The sequence below is a fragment of the Canis lupus genome, chromosome 33, assembly GCF_003254725.2.
Source record: "Canis lupus dingo isolate Sandy chromosome 33, ASM325472v2, whole genome shotgun sequence".
NCBI classification, from domain to species: domain Eukaryota; kingdom Metazoa; phylum Chordata; class Mammalia; order Carnivora; family Canidae; genus Canis; species Canis lupus.
The window spans coordinates 17,881,731-17,897,845 of record NC_064275.1 but is presented as its reverse complement, the minus strand read 5'-3'; the positions used below and the strand labels follow the sequence as shown (position 1 = coordinate 17,897,845).

The following is a 16,115-nucleotide window of genomic DNA, read 5'->3' as shown; positions in this document are numbered from 1 at the left end:
GGCATAGAAACAACTGTAATACAATGTAATAGAGTTCTAGCATCCTTGAAACACACAAAAATTTTTGTATAACAAACACATTTAGTGCTTATTCTTCAGGTTGCCAGATAAATACTACATGACACAAACTTACACTAGGTATATTTGTTTTTTTTTTCTGAAATTCATATTTAACGGAGCATGTTGTATTTTTATTTGCTGATTATGGCAACCTCTTTATTCTGTACCAGACAGCATTCAAAGTGATTTATTAACCACCCTATAAAAGAAGTCCTCTTATAATTTACGTGTTCCATAAGAAGAAACCAAGGCATGGAGAGGTTATGTAATTTATCCAGGGTCATATAACTAATGAGAGGTGGAACCAGGATCTGGACTCCAGCAGTTTGGGTCTAGAGTCCCTGCTTTTAACCATTAAACTCCACCAGCACACAAGATTAAGGTCCAGTTTACAGAGGTAGTGACACTGAGTGCTGAATGCAACTATTTGCCAACTCTGCCTACAACCAAGTAGACGGTATGGAAAACTGGTCTCACTGTGAAGTCCTGACCACAGTTCTCAAGAACACGCTCACCCTGCAGGCCCCTTCTACCACCTAGCCATGTTCACTTGGCCACTTTCTAAATTTCTGATTTAATTCTTCCTTCACATAAGCTGCATGCTCCCTCACTTTCTAATGATAACCTCTTCTCACATTTCACTGAGAAAATAGATTTTCCTTGCCTTGTCTCCAACAGATCCAACACCCTAAGGGGACCAACCCATACAAGTTTTGTCTGCTTTGCCTATTACTCCAGTTGATGAATGGTCTCCTGCGACTGTCTAAGGACACTTTTCCCAAAGGCCTCTTGATCTGACCCCTCTCACATCCTTCAGTATTTTATTCCTGCAATAAACCACCTAATCTGTATCATCCACTTCCCTCTGTTTACTAAATTCTTTTTTTAAAAGATTTTATTTATTTATTCATGAGAGGCATAAAGAGAGAGGCAGAGACACAGGCAGAGGGAGAAGCAGGTTCCATGCAGGGAGCCGACGTGAGACTCGATTCTGGGTCTCCTGGGTCACGCCCTGGGCGGAAGGTGGCTCTAAACCACTGGGCCACCAGGGCTGCCCTGTTTACTAAATTCTTATCATCAGCACATAAACATGCTCTAGGACTTAAAATTTTTCCTTAAACCTCTCTTTCTTTCCCTCCCATTCCTCCTTTTAGAGATGATCCTAAAGGTCATATTATGCACCTTCAACTTCATATAATTTGATATAAATTTATTCTTCTAAAATTCCAAAGAAAAAAGATCTTAGAGCACGTTAATGCTGTGTATCCTGCCCCTCCCCATTGTCCTGTTTTCTTTATATATGTATATTTGTATCTTTAAGGGATATTTTATTATAGTTTTATAGTGCTGATATAATTCTGGTTTATCCTTTTTATTACTGTTAATTCCCTTCTATTTCTTTGTAGTTGAATCTTCTGCCTAAAATATATATATGTGTATGTGTGTGTGTGTGTATATATATATATATATATATATATATATATATATATTTAGTGTATATCTGCTGATGACAAATTCTTCATTTTGGGGGCTCTTGAGGGTCTTAAATTGCCTTCATTTTGCCTTTTTAAAAATTATATTTTTTGCTGGATATCTTCAAACTTTGATATCTTTTAATCCTCTTTTGCCTTCCATTCTACCAGCTGCGTCTTTTTATTGTTGTTTCTTTGAAACTTAGTATGTCTTTTTCTCTGGCTGATTATAAGATTTTGTATTAAAGCGTTTAATTTCCTCATATTTATCTTGTGCTCATAGCATTTCTTGAATGCCAACATAGTTTTATTCAGTTTTGGAAAATTCTTAGCCATTATCTACCACAGTATTGTTTCTGGCCCATCTTTTTACTTGTTTCTTCTGGGATTCCAGTTTTATGTACATTAACCCTTATCACTATGTCCCATATGTATTTTACAAACACACCAGTCTATTTTTTTGTTGTTGTTGTATTTTCCATCCTTCTTTTCTCTCTCCTGCTTTGGTATGACTACTTTATCTGGTCTCTGTTCCAGCTCCATAACTCTAGCTGTGTCTAGTTGCTTTCAAACTAATCTGTTGAATTTTTAATTTGTCATTTTGTCAGTTCCAGAATCTTATTCCATTATTTTTTATAGATTCTAGATGACTTAAATTTTCCATATTGCCTTCACATTCCTTAAATAGATTAATCATGATTATTTGAAGTCCATCTTGTAAACACATCAACCAATGTCTCATGACTTTTTCTTTGATCTGCTTGTCTTTTTAAAATTTACTTAAATTCAATTCAGTTAATATAGCATATTACTAGTTTCAGAGGTAGAATTTAGTGATTCAACAGTTGCATATAACACCAAGTGCCCTCCTTAATGCTCATCACCCAGTTACCCCATCCTCCCATCTACCTCCCCTCCAGCAACCCTCAATTTCTTTCCTATAGTCAAGAATCTCTTATGGTTTGCTTCCCTTTCTGTTTTTATCTTACTTTACTTTTCCTTCCCTTTCCCTATGTTCATCTGTTTTGTTTCTTAAATTCCACATACGAGTAGAATTGTATGGTATTTGTCTTTCTCTGACTCATTTCACATAGAGTGATATCCTCTAGTTCCCTCCACATCATTGCAAATGGTAAGATTTCATCCTTTTGATGGCTGAATAATATTCCATTATATACATATATCACATCTTTATCAATTCATCTGATGGACATCTGAGCTTTTTCCACCCTTTGGCTATTGTGGATATTGATGCTACAAATATTGGGGTGCATGTGCTCCTTTGGATCACTATGTTTTGTATTCTTTGGATAAATATTGAGTAGTGCAGTTGCTGGGTTGTAAGGCAGTTCTATTTTTATTTTTTAAGGAACCTCCATACTGGCTTCAGGGTGGCTGCCATTCCTGCCTGGAATGCACCAGTTTGCATTCCACTATAATCTGTTTGGCTTTTGGTTTTCAATCAAGTCTTGTCTTAACTAGTATGCCCAGTTTTTTAAAATTTAATAATTGACCTTGTATGTGAAAAGCTATAGCTTGAGAATCTATATGTCGCCATTGTCTCCTGGAAATTTATTTTTGGTTCTGGAAAGCAGCTAGAAATCCTAGATTACTTTCATCTACTCAGTGATTGAGACTCACTCAGGTAGTGTACAGTGTTCCAGGATTGCAATGGAAAGCCTGCTGGAAGGTTTATTTACTGTGGCTCCTCCTCCCTGGGGGGACCCTGCAATTTCTTTCCCTCTCCCTAAGTGCATGAGACAACACATTGCTCTGCTGAGCTTCTAAACCTCTCAGCTGCCACTTACAGAACTGGCAACTGCCTTAGGGGAAGAGCAATGCCCTAGACTCAAAACTAGTTCTGAACACCATGACCCATAAAACCCTTTACTAAACACTAAATGCAGAATAATACTTGAAATAAAAAGAAGGTAGTCAGAAGAGATATCTCTTCCACTTTTAAGCAGAAGCAAATTATTGTAAGATGTTTTATTATTGTATAATCATATAGTTGCATGTAAAAAGACAATGGAGATACTTTATAAAACTTTATAATCATAGAAATCATATAAAAATAGATGTTTTGAGACATCTATTTTAGGTTTTAAAATTTGAACTAATAATAAAAAAAAGTCCTCATGTGGCCATATGTATCTTATATTCAAATACTACCTTTTATGTTCTTTATTTCTTTTCCAGGGTGGCTATGATGCTGGTTTTCTATATCACTGTGAGTTCCCCCCATATGACAAAAATAGTGCTATCACAGAAATGAAAAATGAACCTTTTGATTTTCGTAGTCTTGAAGATACAGAGGATAATCCCATCCAAGCTATCACTTTCAGGTGAACTGAATTTCAGAAAGCCTTAAAAAAACCATATCCCATATGTGTGTATATTGTTGCCCGTCATGAATATTGTTCATTTTTAAAGATCTGTCCAAATGGAAAGGCACTCAAACATTTTCTAGTTAAATCAATTGAATGAATAAATAGAATCAAAGCTAATTCTGAAACTGTATTTCAAGTCCCTCTGTCAAATATTCTGTCCGAATTTCTGTTTATCACACAATTGTTTTAGGGATTTACTTTCTGTTACTTAGGAGGATGCTACTGCATGGTCAGATAATAAAGGTTAAGTATTAAAATGATTCTGGACAAATCACAAATTGATTGATTATTCCTTTATTTGAGAATTAAACATATATGCCAGTCATTCTTTTGAAGATCAACTATAATAGCTCCAAATTTCAAACTGGCTTTTTCCCCCCTTCTACCCTTTTGTATGAGTTTGCTAAGGCTGCCATAGTTCGTTAGGGCTTCAAAATAGGAGTGGGGAGCTGCACAACGTAATCCATGAGATCTGTGTTATTAAAGTATAGTCATTTGTCAGTTAACTTAAATATTTTCATATTAACATGAAGAACAATTTATGTTTCATAGCATTCACCAAGATCTAATGTTCTGTGGAATGCAAGATGGAGCAATTCGAGTCTATATCTTAAGTCAGAATAATCCTTCATTGATGAATATGGTGGACTACTGGCACTTCAATATTCATGACAATAATTATGGATGTGTTAAAGGCATCTCTACTAGTTTTGATGACCGTTTCTTGGTGACTACTGGGGCAGATAGTAATATCTTTGTTTTCACCATTTTTTCTGAATTTGAGCTGAAGAAATCTATCAAAGCCAAAGTGCCATCTCCCAGGGTATGTAACCGACTAATAACAATGATAAAAAATACTTTAAAATAGTGATGTCAAAATTACTCATTCTTTAAAAACTGAAAACTCTTTAGACATATTTACCTTATAGTCTATTCTTGCTGTTAGTATTATAATTTTGGCTTTCTGGTGCCTCTGTTATTAAATATTAAAGTCACTGAATTCCCCTATAGCCCTAAAATTATAGAATTTCTCAAGTCAATTTTTCTATATCAATCAGTTTCTTGATTTAAATTTCTTTGTTTTCAAAATGTACATTTTTTCCAGATATATATTTTTCATTTACTCACTTATTAAAGGGACATATATGAGATGTACACCATAATTTGTGTTTGAAAGGAGTTGTAAAAATACTAGTCTTTAGTATTAGAATATGATAATGTAGATTATGATCAAACATTAAGTTAAATTATTCTATTCTTAGGCAGAATGTATTATCGGCTTTGTAATGAAGATTGCTAGTTAATATCCCCAATGATATCCATTTGCCCTACCACATGACTTGAAGTTTCTATTATCAAAGTGGTTCCTTTGGGGAAAAAAATCACTAATAACCATTAGAATTGCTCCTCAAGAGGGAATTATATTAGACCGTAGTTAAAATTCCTGTGAATACATTGGCATCCCATTTAATAGGTAGCCCACTTCTACAAAAAGTAGGGCAGATTTGAGCAGATAAATTTTCATTTCTATTAATAGAAGCAAAATTTGGAGAATGGACTGTTCTCTAAAGACCTTTAGCTCAGGAAGAATTATAGAAGGGAAAATTATGAAGAAGAAAATCCTTTTCTTTCTACCTTGCCAGCTCTCTCTATGGAAATCTATCTTGGACAGAAGAAATCCATTCCACATTTGTATAATAGCATCCTTTTATTTATGACTTCAATAAATATTTCTTATGTCATTGATGCAGACTTTGTTTTTAAGAAGGCAAAATCAGAAAGAAATGAATCAAGAGAGGACTAAGCTCTGCCTACGTCTAAGCTTCTTCCTTTAGAATCTGCTGGGAAGTCATTTAAAGTACAGATGCCTGAGCCCTAGCCAGGAGCAGTTAAATCAGAATATCTGAAAGTGAGGCCAAGGTAGCAGTATTTTATAAAATATCTTACCCTCTCCCCCAGTCTCAGGCCCTAGGATTCTAAGGTACAGCCAGGATTGAGAACAATTGGCCTGTATCTTGGCACAGTTGGCAGCAACTCTGTTTAACTCAAATTTATTGAGCTGAGGCTGGGGTAGTGGGCTTGGTATCAGCATCAAATCCTGGAGACCACACTGCTAATGGAAAACCAAGGGACTTGGCTCTGGGCAATAAAAGAATAAAAACATAAAATTCAGTATAATACCCTCCAGTTCCATCCACGTCGAAGCAAATGGTGGGTATTTGCACTTGACGGGATGAGCACTGGGTGTTATTCTATATGTTGGCAAAGAACACCAATAAAAAATAAATTTATGAAAAAAACCATAAAATTCAATCAAGTTATGTCCTAAGTGATTAACAGTAATTACAATGTATTAGCCATCACTGTTTTTTACGCTGGTCATGTCTTGTGTCTTAGAAAATTGATCAAGTAACATGTTGCATGTAGCTTACTCTGGATATATCTAAACCCTTCTGCACATCTAAACTTAGATGGAGTTGGTCAAATGAGGGAACATCTGGGTTATGCCTTTTTTTTTTTAAGTAGTTTTCTTTAGGAACTGTCAGCATGTTGTTGTTGAAGTGTGGAGTTGTAACTCTGCGTGGACTATGGACAGTCAACAATATGTACTTAAAAGTTGCACTATTGCAAAACGGGTGTATTATCCAGGTACTCGTACACTATTTTTTTGTACTGCTGGTCCTGTACCAGAAACATTTTCTTTTATTGTTACTTGCTTTTTAAACTTTGTTTTAGCCACTTAAAGAAAATTCTGCTTATGGCACAATTTGCCTCAAATCCATTCCAAGTTGTATATTTGTTTTCCAATAAAAAAATTACAATTAAAAAAAAAAGAAACTCTCTCTGTAGAAACTCTCTGTAGAAACTTCACTTTTACTGAAGTTCTAAACTTTGGGGCACCTGGCTTGCTCAGTCAGTAGAGCATGTAACTCTTGATCCTGGGATTGTGAGTTTGTGCCCTACGTTGGGTGTAGAGATTACTTTAAAAAAAAAAAATCTTAACAAAAAAGTTCTAAACCTTGTCTTACAGAAACATATGTAGATATATTTCATATGTGTAAAGACTAGTACTGTAATAATACAACTTGGTGAAAAGAGACTCCTTATTTCTTTACAATGAATGACAACAAAATAGATCTGTGATGAAAAAGAATAGAGAATGAACAAGTTCACTTTTACTTAAGAACTGATTAGCTAGCAACCTCAGACTTTATTTGGTTCACTGGATTATAATTCTTCTTCCTTAAATTTTATAGCATTGCACCTGAATAAGCAAAGTACTTTTAAATGATTTACTTCATAGTTCCCTTAAACTAATTTATTTTCTAAAAGGAGATTCATATTTCTGACTTCATCTTTCTTTCTCAAGGAGGGGAACTATACTATTCTGTGCATTTCTCACTGTATGTCTTTTTTAAATAAGGTCAAGTGAAATGCTTAAAGTTTAAAAAAATATTGTATGTCAACTATACTAAAATAAACTTTTAATTTAAAAAATACATTTTAAACTCTTCCTGTATACATAGAGTACTTGGGGAGAATTATGCATATATGAAAGGGCATAAGCTAAAAAATAGCATTTTAAAACAAATGACCTAGAAAATTTTTGTGTTTATTCTTTGTTGGCAATGCATGATATTAGCAATTCACATTTTGGAGAGGAATTATGGTGATCTCAACATTTTGCAGACGCATTAAGTTTCAAGACTTTTTCTACCTACCTGTTTAAAACAGAAATAAGTTTAATCAATTGCAATATTTTCCCTTAGTTTTCTCTAGTTTATTTCTTGTGAAAATACTTGGCAAGCCTATAATTATTAGAAATTTATATTAGATATTAGATATTTTAAGAGAAAATATTTTAAGAGAAAATATTTTAAGAGAAAATATTAGATATTTTAAGAGAAATATGCAATTTAACCATTTCTCCCCTTTCTACAGTTTGGAATTGAAGCAGAGCCAATTCCAGAAGATATTGAAGATCCCAAATCCTATAGGTATGGGAATTTTTGATAAATACTCACTAGCCCTAAACTGTTGCAAAATGGCACTTTTTAGAAGCTGACCAAGCCAAAAGAATTTCCAAGTTATTGAGTCCTTGTTTCTTCTTACGCTGTTTCTCTATCTCATTATCCTTTTCAATATCTGTTTTCAGTATTGAGAATGCTAGAAGAAAAAGAGAACACGACAAGTTAATGAAAGAAGTGGAAGAAATAAAGGCTGGGAAGAGAGAAAAGCTCAAAGCTTTGAGAAATGAATTTTGGAAACTTCTAGAAATGAATCAAGAATTACCAAAGCATATGCAGTTTAAGCGAACAGTAAGCCTCAAAGAAATTTGACTTTAATTTTTTAAAATATACACTATTTTTTTCGATCAAGACTACTATTTTGCTGATAAAGTAGGAAACTTAAAATCATCCTTAAGGTCCCCTTTTATCTGGCTAGTGTATTGGTAGCAGCTAAAATACTGTAGAACTTGACACACAGCTTGGTTTGGATACAGAAGAGCTTCCTTACATAAGGTTTACTTCCAGATTTAGCTACCTCACTTTTTTTTTTTTTTTTTTTGATGGGGGCGAGTAACAAGTAAAATATAAATACAGGTTTGAATCTGGTTATCAACACTTACTTGTACCTAATCAAGATACACATATATTCTGATTCTCTGTGATTCTATTTCGATAATTCACTGAATTCATCCAAAAGATAGTACGCGATAGATCCACAAATTTTTAAAAGATGACTTAGTGTAATTGTAGCTATGGGGACAATCAACAAATTGTTTAAGCTAATTTTGTATTATTTTTTCTCTTTTCTGACTTATTACAAAGCTCCATCTACCTGCTAGTGATTTTCTTTTCATTATATACTTCTTCCAAAGTGGAATTGCTGTCAAGAATCTAATCAAATAAAAAGCCAGAATTTATCATCCTGACTATACCTATAATTTTAGAGGCATCTAGTCAATTCCATATGAAAAATGCTCTAGTGAAATCATAATGGCTACCTTATATTGTTTAAAAGACCAACCCATAATGGTTAAAAGATATTGCTATTTTACTAAGAAAAAAGGTTGACATTTACAGAATATAAGTAACATAATTCAAAATAAAGAACGCCTGAGGTGGGTTCTATAGCTAAGCATTTTATATACATCACTACTTAAAACTGAAACACCCATGGAGGGCAGCCCAGGTGGCTCAGCGGTTTAGCGCTGCCTTCAGCACAAGGCCTGATCCTGGAGACTCAGGATCGAGTCCCATGTCAGGTTCCCTGCATGGAGCCTGCTTCTCCCTCTACCTGTGTCTCTGCCCCTCTGTGTGTGTGTGTGTCTCTCATGAATAAATAAAATCTTAAAAAAAATACTAAGATATTCCAAGATTGTGTTGTACTTTCCCTGCCCCTGAAACACCCCTGGAAAGATAATTACTACTTATAATTTAGTCTGAAAGCAGGCACTGATATTTTTCCAAGAGAAAAGGGAAAAAAAAAAAACCATTGCTCCCCTAATTACCCTTATGGGAGAAATAGCCCCCTTGCCAAAGGACATCCAGCTAGAACTTGGTGACCTTAAAAAAGACACCAAAGACTTAGCTGTCTTTCCTGGGTGGGGCCACGTGGGAAGGGGTGCCATGAACCCCTACCCTGTGCCTCGCTGGTTATGTGCCACTGGTTGCTTTAGAGTGGTAGAAGTATTTTTTTTAACCTCTATTTTTTTTAACCTCTGCACACTCTCCAAATATTCTGTTATCGTTCATTGTTTTTATGTGGGAAAATCCTTTAATATAGAATTTTATTTGCAGTATTGTTAATTATTTCTGAGAACTTTTCTCCATATTTTGTGGAAATAAAATTGTTATTTTTTTCTAGAACAGTTTGTGATATTTGGAAGAGAATTATGATGCAAAGTGAAATTAGGTACAAAACTTAATCTGTATCCGGGTATGAAATAGGATTGATAATGTACAGTGATAAATGTACCCATTTTGATGAACAAACCCACTTATTTGCAGGATTTTGATGTGGATTCCAAAATTCGTGCTGAGATTGCCAGAAAAACAGCTTTTAAAATTCATCAAGTGGAAAAGGAATTAGCTTGGGAAAAAGAGAAACATGAACTTGGCCTCATGAAGCTACAGAATAGGTAGGATTTGTATTTCCTACAAGTTAGGATGTTTGAGAACATATATTTGAATGAAGTTGTTCACAATGGCTTAATCAAAATGGTCAGGTAAGAGGTGTCCTGGAGTACCTACTAACATTTGAAATCTCAAGGAATCCTCTTGTCACTGCTACTGATATCTTCTTGAGCTTTCTGGGAAATTTAAATCTGGGAAGTTTAACAATTAGATTTTTCAAAGCACTACCGTGGCTCAATTGGTTAAGCATCTGACTCTTGATTTTGGCTCAGGTCATGATCTCAGGGTCATGAGATCAAGCCCCATATCAGCACCATGCTGGGTGTGGAGCCCACCAGCCACTGTGGAAGACAGTATGGATGTTCCTCAAAATTCAAAGACAGAACTACCTCATGATCCAGTAATCCTACTATTTGGATATTTACCCAAAAAATACAAAAAAAAAAAAAAACTAATTCAGAGGCATACAAGCACCCATATGTTTATTGCAGAATTAGTTATAATAGCCGAATTATGGAAGCAGCCCTAGTATCCATGGATAGATGAATGAGTAAAGAAGGTGCAGTATCTATACAATGGAATATTATGTAGCCATAAAAGATAATAAAATCTTGCCATTTGAAATGACATGGACACCTGGGTGGCTCAGTGGTTGAATGTCTGCCTTTGGCTCAGGGCATGATCCTGGGGTCCTGGGATTGAGTCCTGCATCAGGCCCCCCAGAGGGAGCCTACTTCTCCCTCTGCCTATGCCTCTGCTTCTCTCTGCCTGTGTCTCTGCCTCTCTGTGTCTCTCATGAATAAATAAATAAATAAAATCTTTTTTTAAAAAATGAAATGACATAGATGGAGACAGAATAATGTTAAGCAAAATAACTCGGAGGAAGACAAATACTGTGATTTGTTTGAATTTAAGAAACAAAAAAAATGAGCAAGAGAAAAAAACAGAGACAAACCAGGTAACAGACTCTTAACTATAGAGAACAAACTGATGATTACCAGAGGGGAGGTGATTGGGTGACAGAAGAAAAGGGTGATGGGGATTGAGGAGTGCACTTGTCATGATAAGTACTGGTGATGTATGAGAATGCTGAATCACTATATTGTACACTTGAAATTACTAGAACACTGTATTACATATACTGGCATTTAAATAAAAATAATACAATAAAATTGTTTTTAATTAAAAATTAGATTTTTTACAAACTAAATTATGTAATATTTATTCTGTTTTTGACAAATTATATCTAGTTAACACATGAGCATGCACATATTTTAAAAATAAAAAATGAGATAGAATTAAGAGATGTATAATGGAAGACAACTTCCTGTCCAGTCTCTCTCATGTACCAATAGGACTCCCCAGAAGAAATTGTGCCTTTTTTTTGCCTTTTTGAGATGTAATTTACATTCAGTAAAATGCATAAATTTTAACTGAATAGCTTGATAAATTTTACAGTTATATATCACATACATCCACTGCCCAGATTAAGAATATTCATGGTACTCTGAAAAGTTCCCTTGTGGCCCCCTTCCCGGTAAATATTAACTCGCCAGAGATGAATGTTTATCATGAGTTTTGTCTGAGAATTTCATACAATTGAATTCTGCAACATGAACTCTTTTGTATTTGGCTTCTTTTACTTAGCATCATGCTTTAGGTTATCTATGTTGTTGCAGGTAGCAGTAGTTTATACTTTTTCATTGTTTTGTAATAGTCTTCAATGCTCATACCATGATTTATTTATTCATGCTACTGTTGATGGATATTTGAATTGTTTCTATTTTTTTGAAATGATGAATAATGCTGCTATGACCATTCTTGTGCATGCTTTTTGGTGGACATAAGAACTTATTTGTTTGCAATATAACCAGGAGAAGAATTGCCGGGTCATAGATTATATGCATGTTTGGCTTTACTAGATACTACGTACTAGGTACTAGATACTATATACTAGAACCAAAAATGATTCAACCAATTTATACCATGGCCATTAGTGTATGAGAATTCCAACTGATCCCCATTGTATCAGCTTCCTAGGGCTTCCATAACAAAGTACAACAGACTGGTTGGCTTAAAATAACAGACAAAGAGGCTGGAAGTCCAAAATCAAAATGTTGGTTGAGTTGGAGTGGATTTTTTTTTTTTGAGGAGAGATATGTATTTTTATTTATGTATATTGAAGTATAATTGACATATGAGTTTCACGTATACAACATATTGATTCAACAATTCTATACATTACTTTGTACTCACCACAATAAGTGTAGTCACCATACATTATCACGATATTACTGACTATATTCCCTATTCCCTATGCTGTATTTTTCATCTCATGACTTATTTTATAAATGGAAGTTTGTTAATATCCTCTTTTTTAAGTAATCTCTACACCCAATGTGGGGCTTAAACTCACAACCCCGAGATCAAGAGTCACATACTCTACAAATTGAGCCAGCCAGGTGCCCCCATTAATCTCTTCTTAATCCCATTTGTCTATTTTACCCACCCACCCACCATCCCTTCAGTATGTTCTCTGTATTTAAGAGTCTGTTTTTGTTTGTTCACTTGTTCTGTTTCTTAAATTCCACACATAAGTGAAATCTATGGTATTTGTCATTCTCTGACTTCACTTTGCATAATATCCTTTAGGTCCATCCATGTTGTTGGAAATGGCAAAATCTCATTGTTTTTTTATGGCTAATAGTCCATTGTATGTATGTGCCTGTGTACACACACACAACACACACACACACACACCCCACACACATACATGTATACAAACCACTCTACCCATTCATCTATCAGTGGACACTTGGGTTGCTACCATAGCTTAACTATTATAAATAATATTGCAAAAAGCATAGTGGAGAATATATCTTTTCAAATTATTTTTGTGTAGTCCCAACAGTTTATTTTTACTTTTGTTTCCCTTGCCTGAAGAAACATATCCATAAATATGTTGCTAAGGGTGATATCCAAGAGATTACTGCCTATATTTTCTTTTAGGAGTTTTATGGTTTTAGGTTTCACATTTAGGTCTGTAATCCATTTTGAGCTTATTTTTGTATATGGTGGTAAAAAGTGGTTGTTTCATTCTTTTACATGAAGCTGTCCAGTTTTTCCAATACCATTTGTTGAACAGAGGGTCTTTTCCCCATTGTGTATTCTTGTCTCCTTTGTTGTAGATTAATAGACCATATAAACATGGGTTTCTTTCTGGGCTTCCCATTCTGTTCTATTGACCTATGTGTCTATTTTTGTGCCAGTACCATATTTTAATTACTACAGCTTTGTGGCATATCACAAAATCTGGGATTGTCCTACCTCCAGCTTTGTTGTTTTTTCTCAACAAAGTTCTTTGTGGTTCCATATAAATTTTAAGGTTACTAGTTCTAGTTCTATGAAAAATGCAATTTGTTAGTTTCTTCTGAGACCTGGGAGGGAGAATCTGTTCCATGCCTCTCTCAGCTTCTGCTGGTTTGCCAGCAGTCTTTGGAGCTCCTTCCTGTTAGATGCATTATCCCAAACCTTCTGCCTTCAAGTGGTGTTGTCTCTGTGTTTTTTCACATAGTCTTCTCTCAATGCATGTCCAAGTTTCCACTTTTTATAAGTATATAGGTAATGTTGGGTTAGGACCACTCTAATCTCACTTTAACCTGATTACCTCTGTCAAGACCCTATTTCCAGAAGAGATTATACTCCAAGATACTGGGAGATTTCTAAGTGTCTTTCTGGCAGATACAATTCAACCCATAACACTCATGCTTGTCATCACTTAGTATTGTCACTTCTTTAAATTTTAGCTATTCTGTAGTAGTAGCTCCATGTGATTTAAATTGGCATTTACCTGATGAGTGATGATTTTAGCCCCTTTTCTTATATTTATTGGTTATTTGTGTATTCTCTTAGGTGTTCAAGTTCTTTGTTCATTTTTAAAATTGGGTTGTAAGAGTATTCATATCTTCTAGGTAGGAATCTTTTGTAGATGTATGACATGTATTTGTGATACATGTATATATATGATGTGTGATGTGTGTGTGTGCATGCATGTAAAATATCTTTAATCTGTGGCTTGCCTTTTCATTCTTTTAATGAGGTCTTTTTTAAGCAGAAGTTTCTAACTTTAATAAAGTTCAATTTATCAATATTTTTCTTTTATGGTTCGTGTATGCTATAGGTAAGGAATCTGTGCCTATTCCCAATTCATGAAATAATTCTCCTGTGTTTTATTCTAGAAGCTCTATTGTTTTACCATTATCTATATTGATTTTTGGGGGTGGTATAAGAGGGAGATCATGTGTCATTTGTTTCTATATGGATATTAAATAGACTTAGTATCATTGTTGAAAAGACCATGCTTTCCTCCTCAGATTGTAGTGATAGGTTTGTCATAAATCAAGTATTTATATGTATATAATATATATGTATATGTGTGTTTATATATTCATATATATTCATTTCTGAAGAACTATTCATTCTATTCCATTGGCCTGCCTTTGTGCTAGTATAATGCTATTTTAATTATTCTTGACACCTGATATTATAAATCCTCTGGCTTTGTTTTTCATCTTCAGTATTGCATAGGTCCTTTGCAATTTGTCAATTTTCACCAAAAACCCTGCTAAGATTTTGACTGGAATTACACTGAATCTATAGATCAACTTTGACATAATAGATTTTTAAAATAAGTATTGAGTATTTCAACCCATAAATATGATAGATCTCAAAGAGAATCCACTTTTCATATCTCTTCTAGTGGTTATAACCATACATGTAAATAATGTATTTATATGAATTTATTAATCATTATTTATGGTTTCCTAGTATCATAGGTAGGATTTTGTTCACTCTAATGTGCTCATGCTTTCCTCTACTTCCTGAACTTATAAAATATAATAACTGCTTTAATGTGCTTGTCTGCTAGTTACATCATGTGTGTTTTCTGGGTCTATTTCTATTAGTTGAAAATTTTTTCTTTATTTTGGTTATGCTTTTTGCTTTGCTGAAAAACTTTGGATGCCAGACGTTATGAATTTCACATTGTAGGTACTGGGTATTTTTTTTTTTTTTTTGACACTTTTAAATACTCTTGAGCCTTGTTTTGGGATTAAGTTACTTGGAAATAGTCTGAGTTTTTGAGGCTTGCTTTCAATCTGTGTTAGGCAGATTAAGTCTAGGCAGCCCTTAGTCTAGAGTTAATTTTTCATCATTACTAGGACAAAAATCCTTCTGAGAACTCTATCCTATGTATTATGGGGTTTGTGGAAACACAAGCTATTTTAACTTGTGTGAGGCCCAGGGATTATTCTATCTGTTGTCTTCTGGTGATTCTTTCCCCAACCTCAGGTAGACATATCACATGCATACAGGTGATCAGTAATCACCTGAAGCCTGGAAGAGAGACATCTGCAGACCTTCAGAGCTCTCTCCCTAGGCAGCAGTTTCCTCTCTGGTACTCTGCTCTGTGACTCATGGCACTGATATTAAATACCTGAATATTTGAATTGTGGAATTATATCTAGATTACTACCTACCAAGAGATGGAAGTAGCTAAGAAGTTCTTCTCAGGAACTATATATTTCAATATAATATATCCTATGTTTGGCTTTAATGACTATTCATATTATATTTGTTTATATATATATAGTATGAATTCATACAAATGAATATATTATGAATCTTAAACCAGTGAGGCTCATTGCCCCAGCCTGTCTGCTTCTTTCATTTGTTTGCGTTCCTGTGCTCTGCTGGAGCAGGTAGTTTTTGGTGAGGCCAGGAATCCCTGTTCCCAGGATCGAACATACTTGCAGCCGTTGTCTTTGGGACACTCCCCAGAAGCTGTCAGAATCAGGGAATATGTGCCTACAGCTCTAGGACCCAATTTGTCCATCATCCCCCTTGTCAGGTGGAACCTCTTCTTCCTCAATCTTCTTGCCTTCAATTGCTTGTTAATTCCCTGCTTTCCCTCCCTCGGCTTTATGTCTTCACTAAACATACGGAAGGAAATAAGTTACCTTGCTATCTGATCAGAATGGGGGAGAGAATAAAGT

At 34.7% G+C, this 16,115-nt stretch overlaps 1 protein-coding gene across 11 annotated transcripts in view; it reads left to right on the top strand.

Annotated features, from left to right (window-relative positions):
- The window catches only part of CFAP44 (cilia and flagella associated protein 44), a 126,414-nt gene that overhangs the window by 58,179 nt on the left and 52,120 nt on the right, over positions 1-16,115 (top strand). For all 11 annotated transcript variants that reach the window (XR_007407875.1, XM_049105150.1, XM_049105153.1 and 8 more), the window contains 5 exons: positions 3,732-3,877; positions 4,475-4,745; positions 7,865-7,920; positions 8,079-8,241; positions 9,937-10,067. Coding sequence is in view for 10 of the 11 variants with exons in the window: in XM_049105150.1 (XP_048961107.1) it covers positions 3,732-3,877; positions 4,475-4,745; positions 7,865-7,920; positions 8,079-8,241; positions 9,937-10,067 (767 nt within the window). In the remaining variant the exon portion in view is untranslated. The remainder of the gene's footprint in view (positions 1-3,731; positions 3,878-4,474; positions 4,746-7,864; positions 7,921-8,078; positions 8,242-9,936; positions 10,068-16,115) is intronic.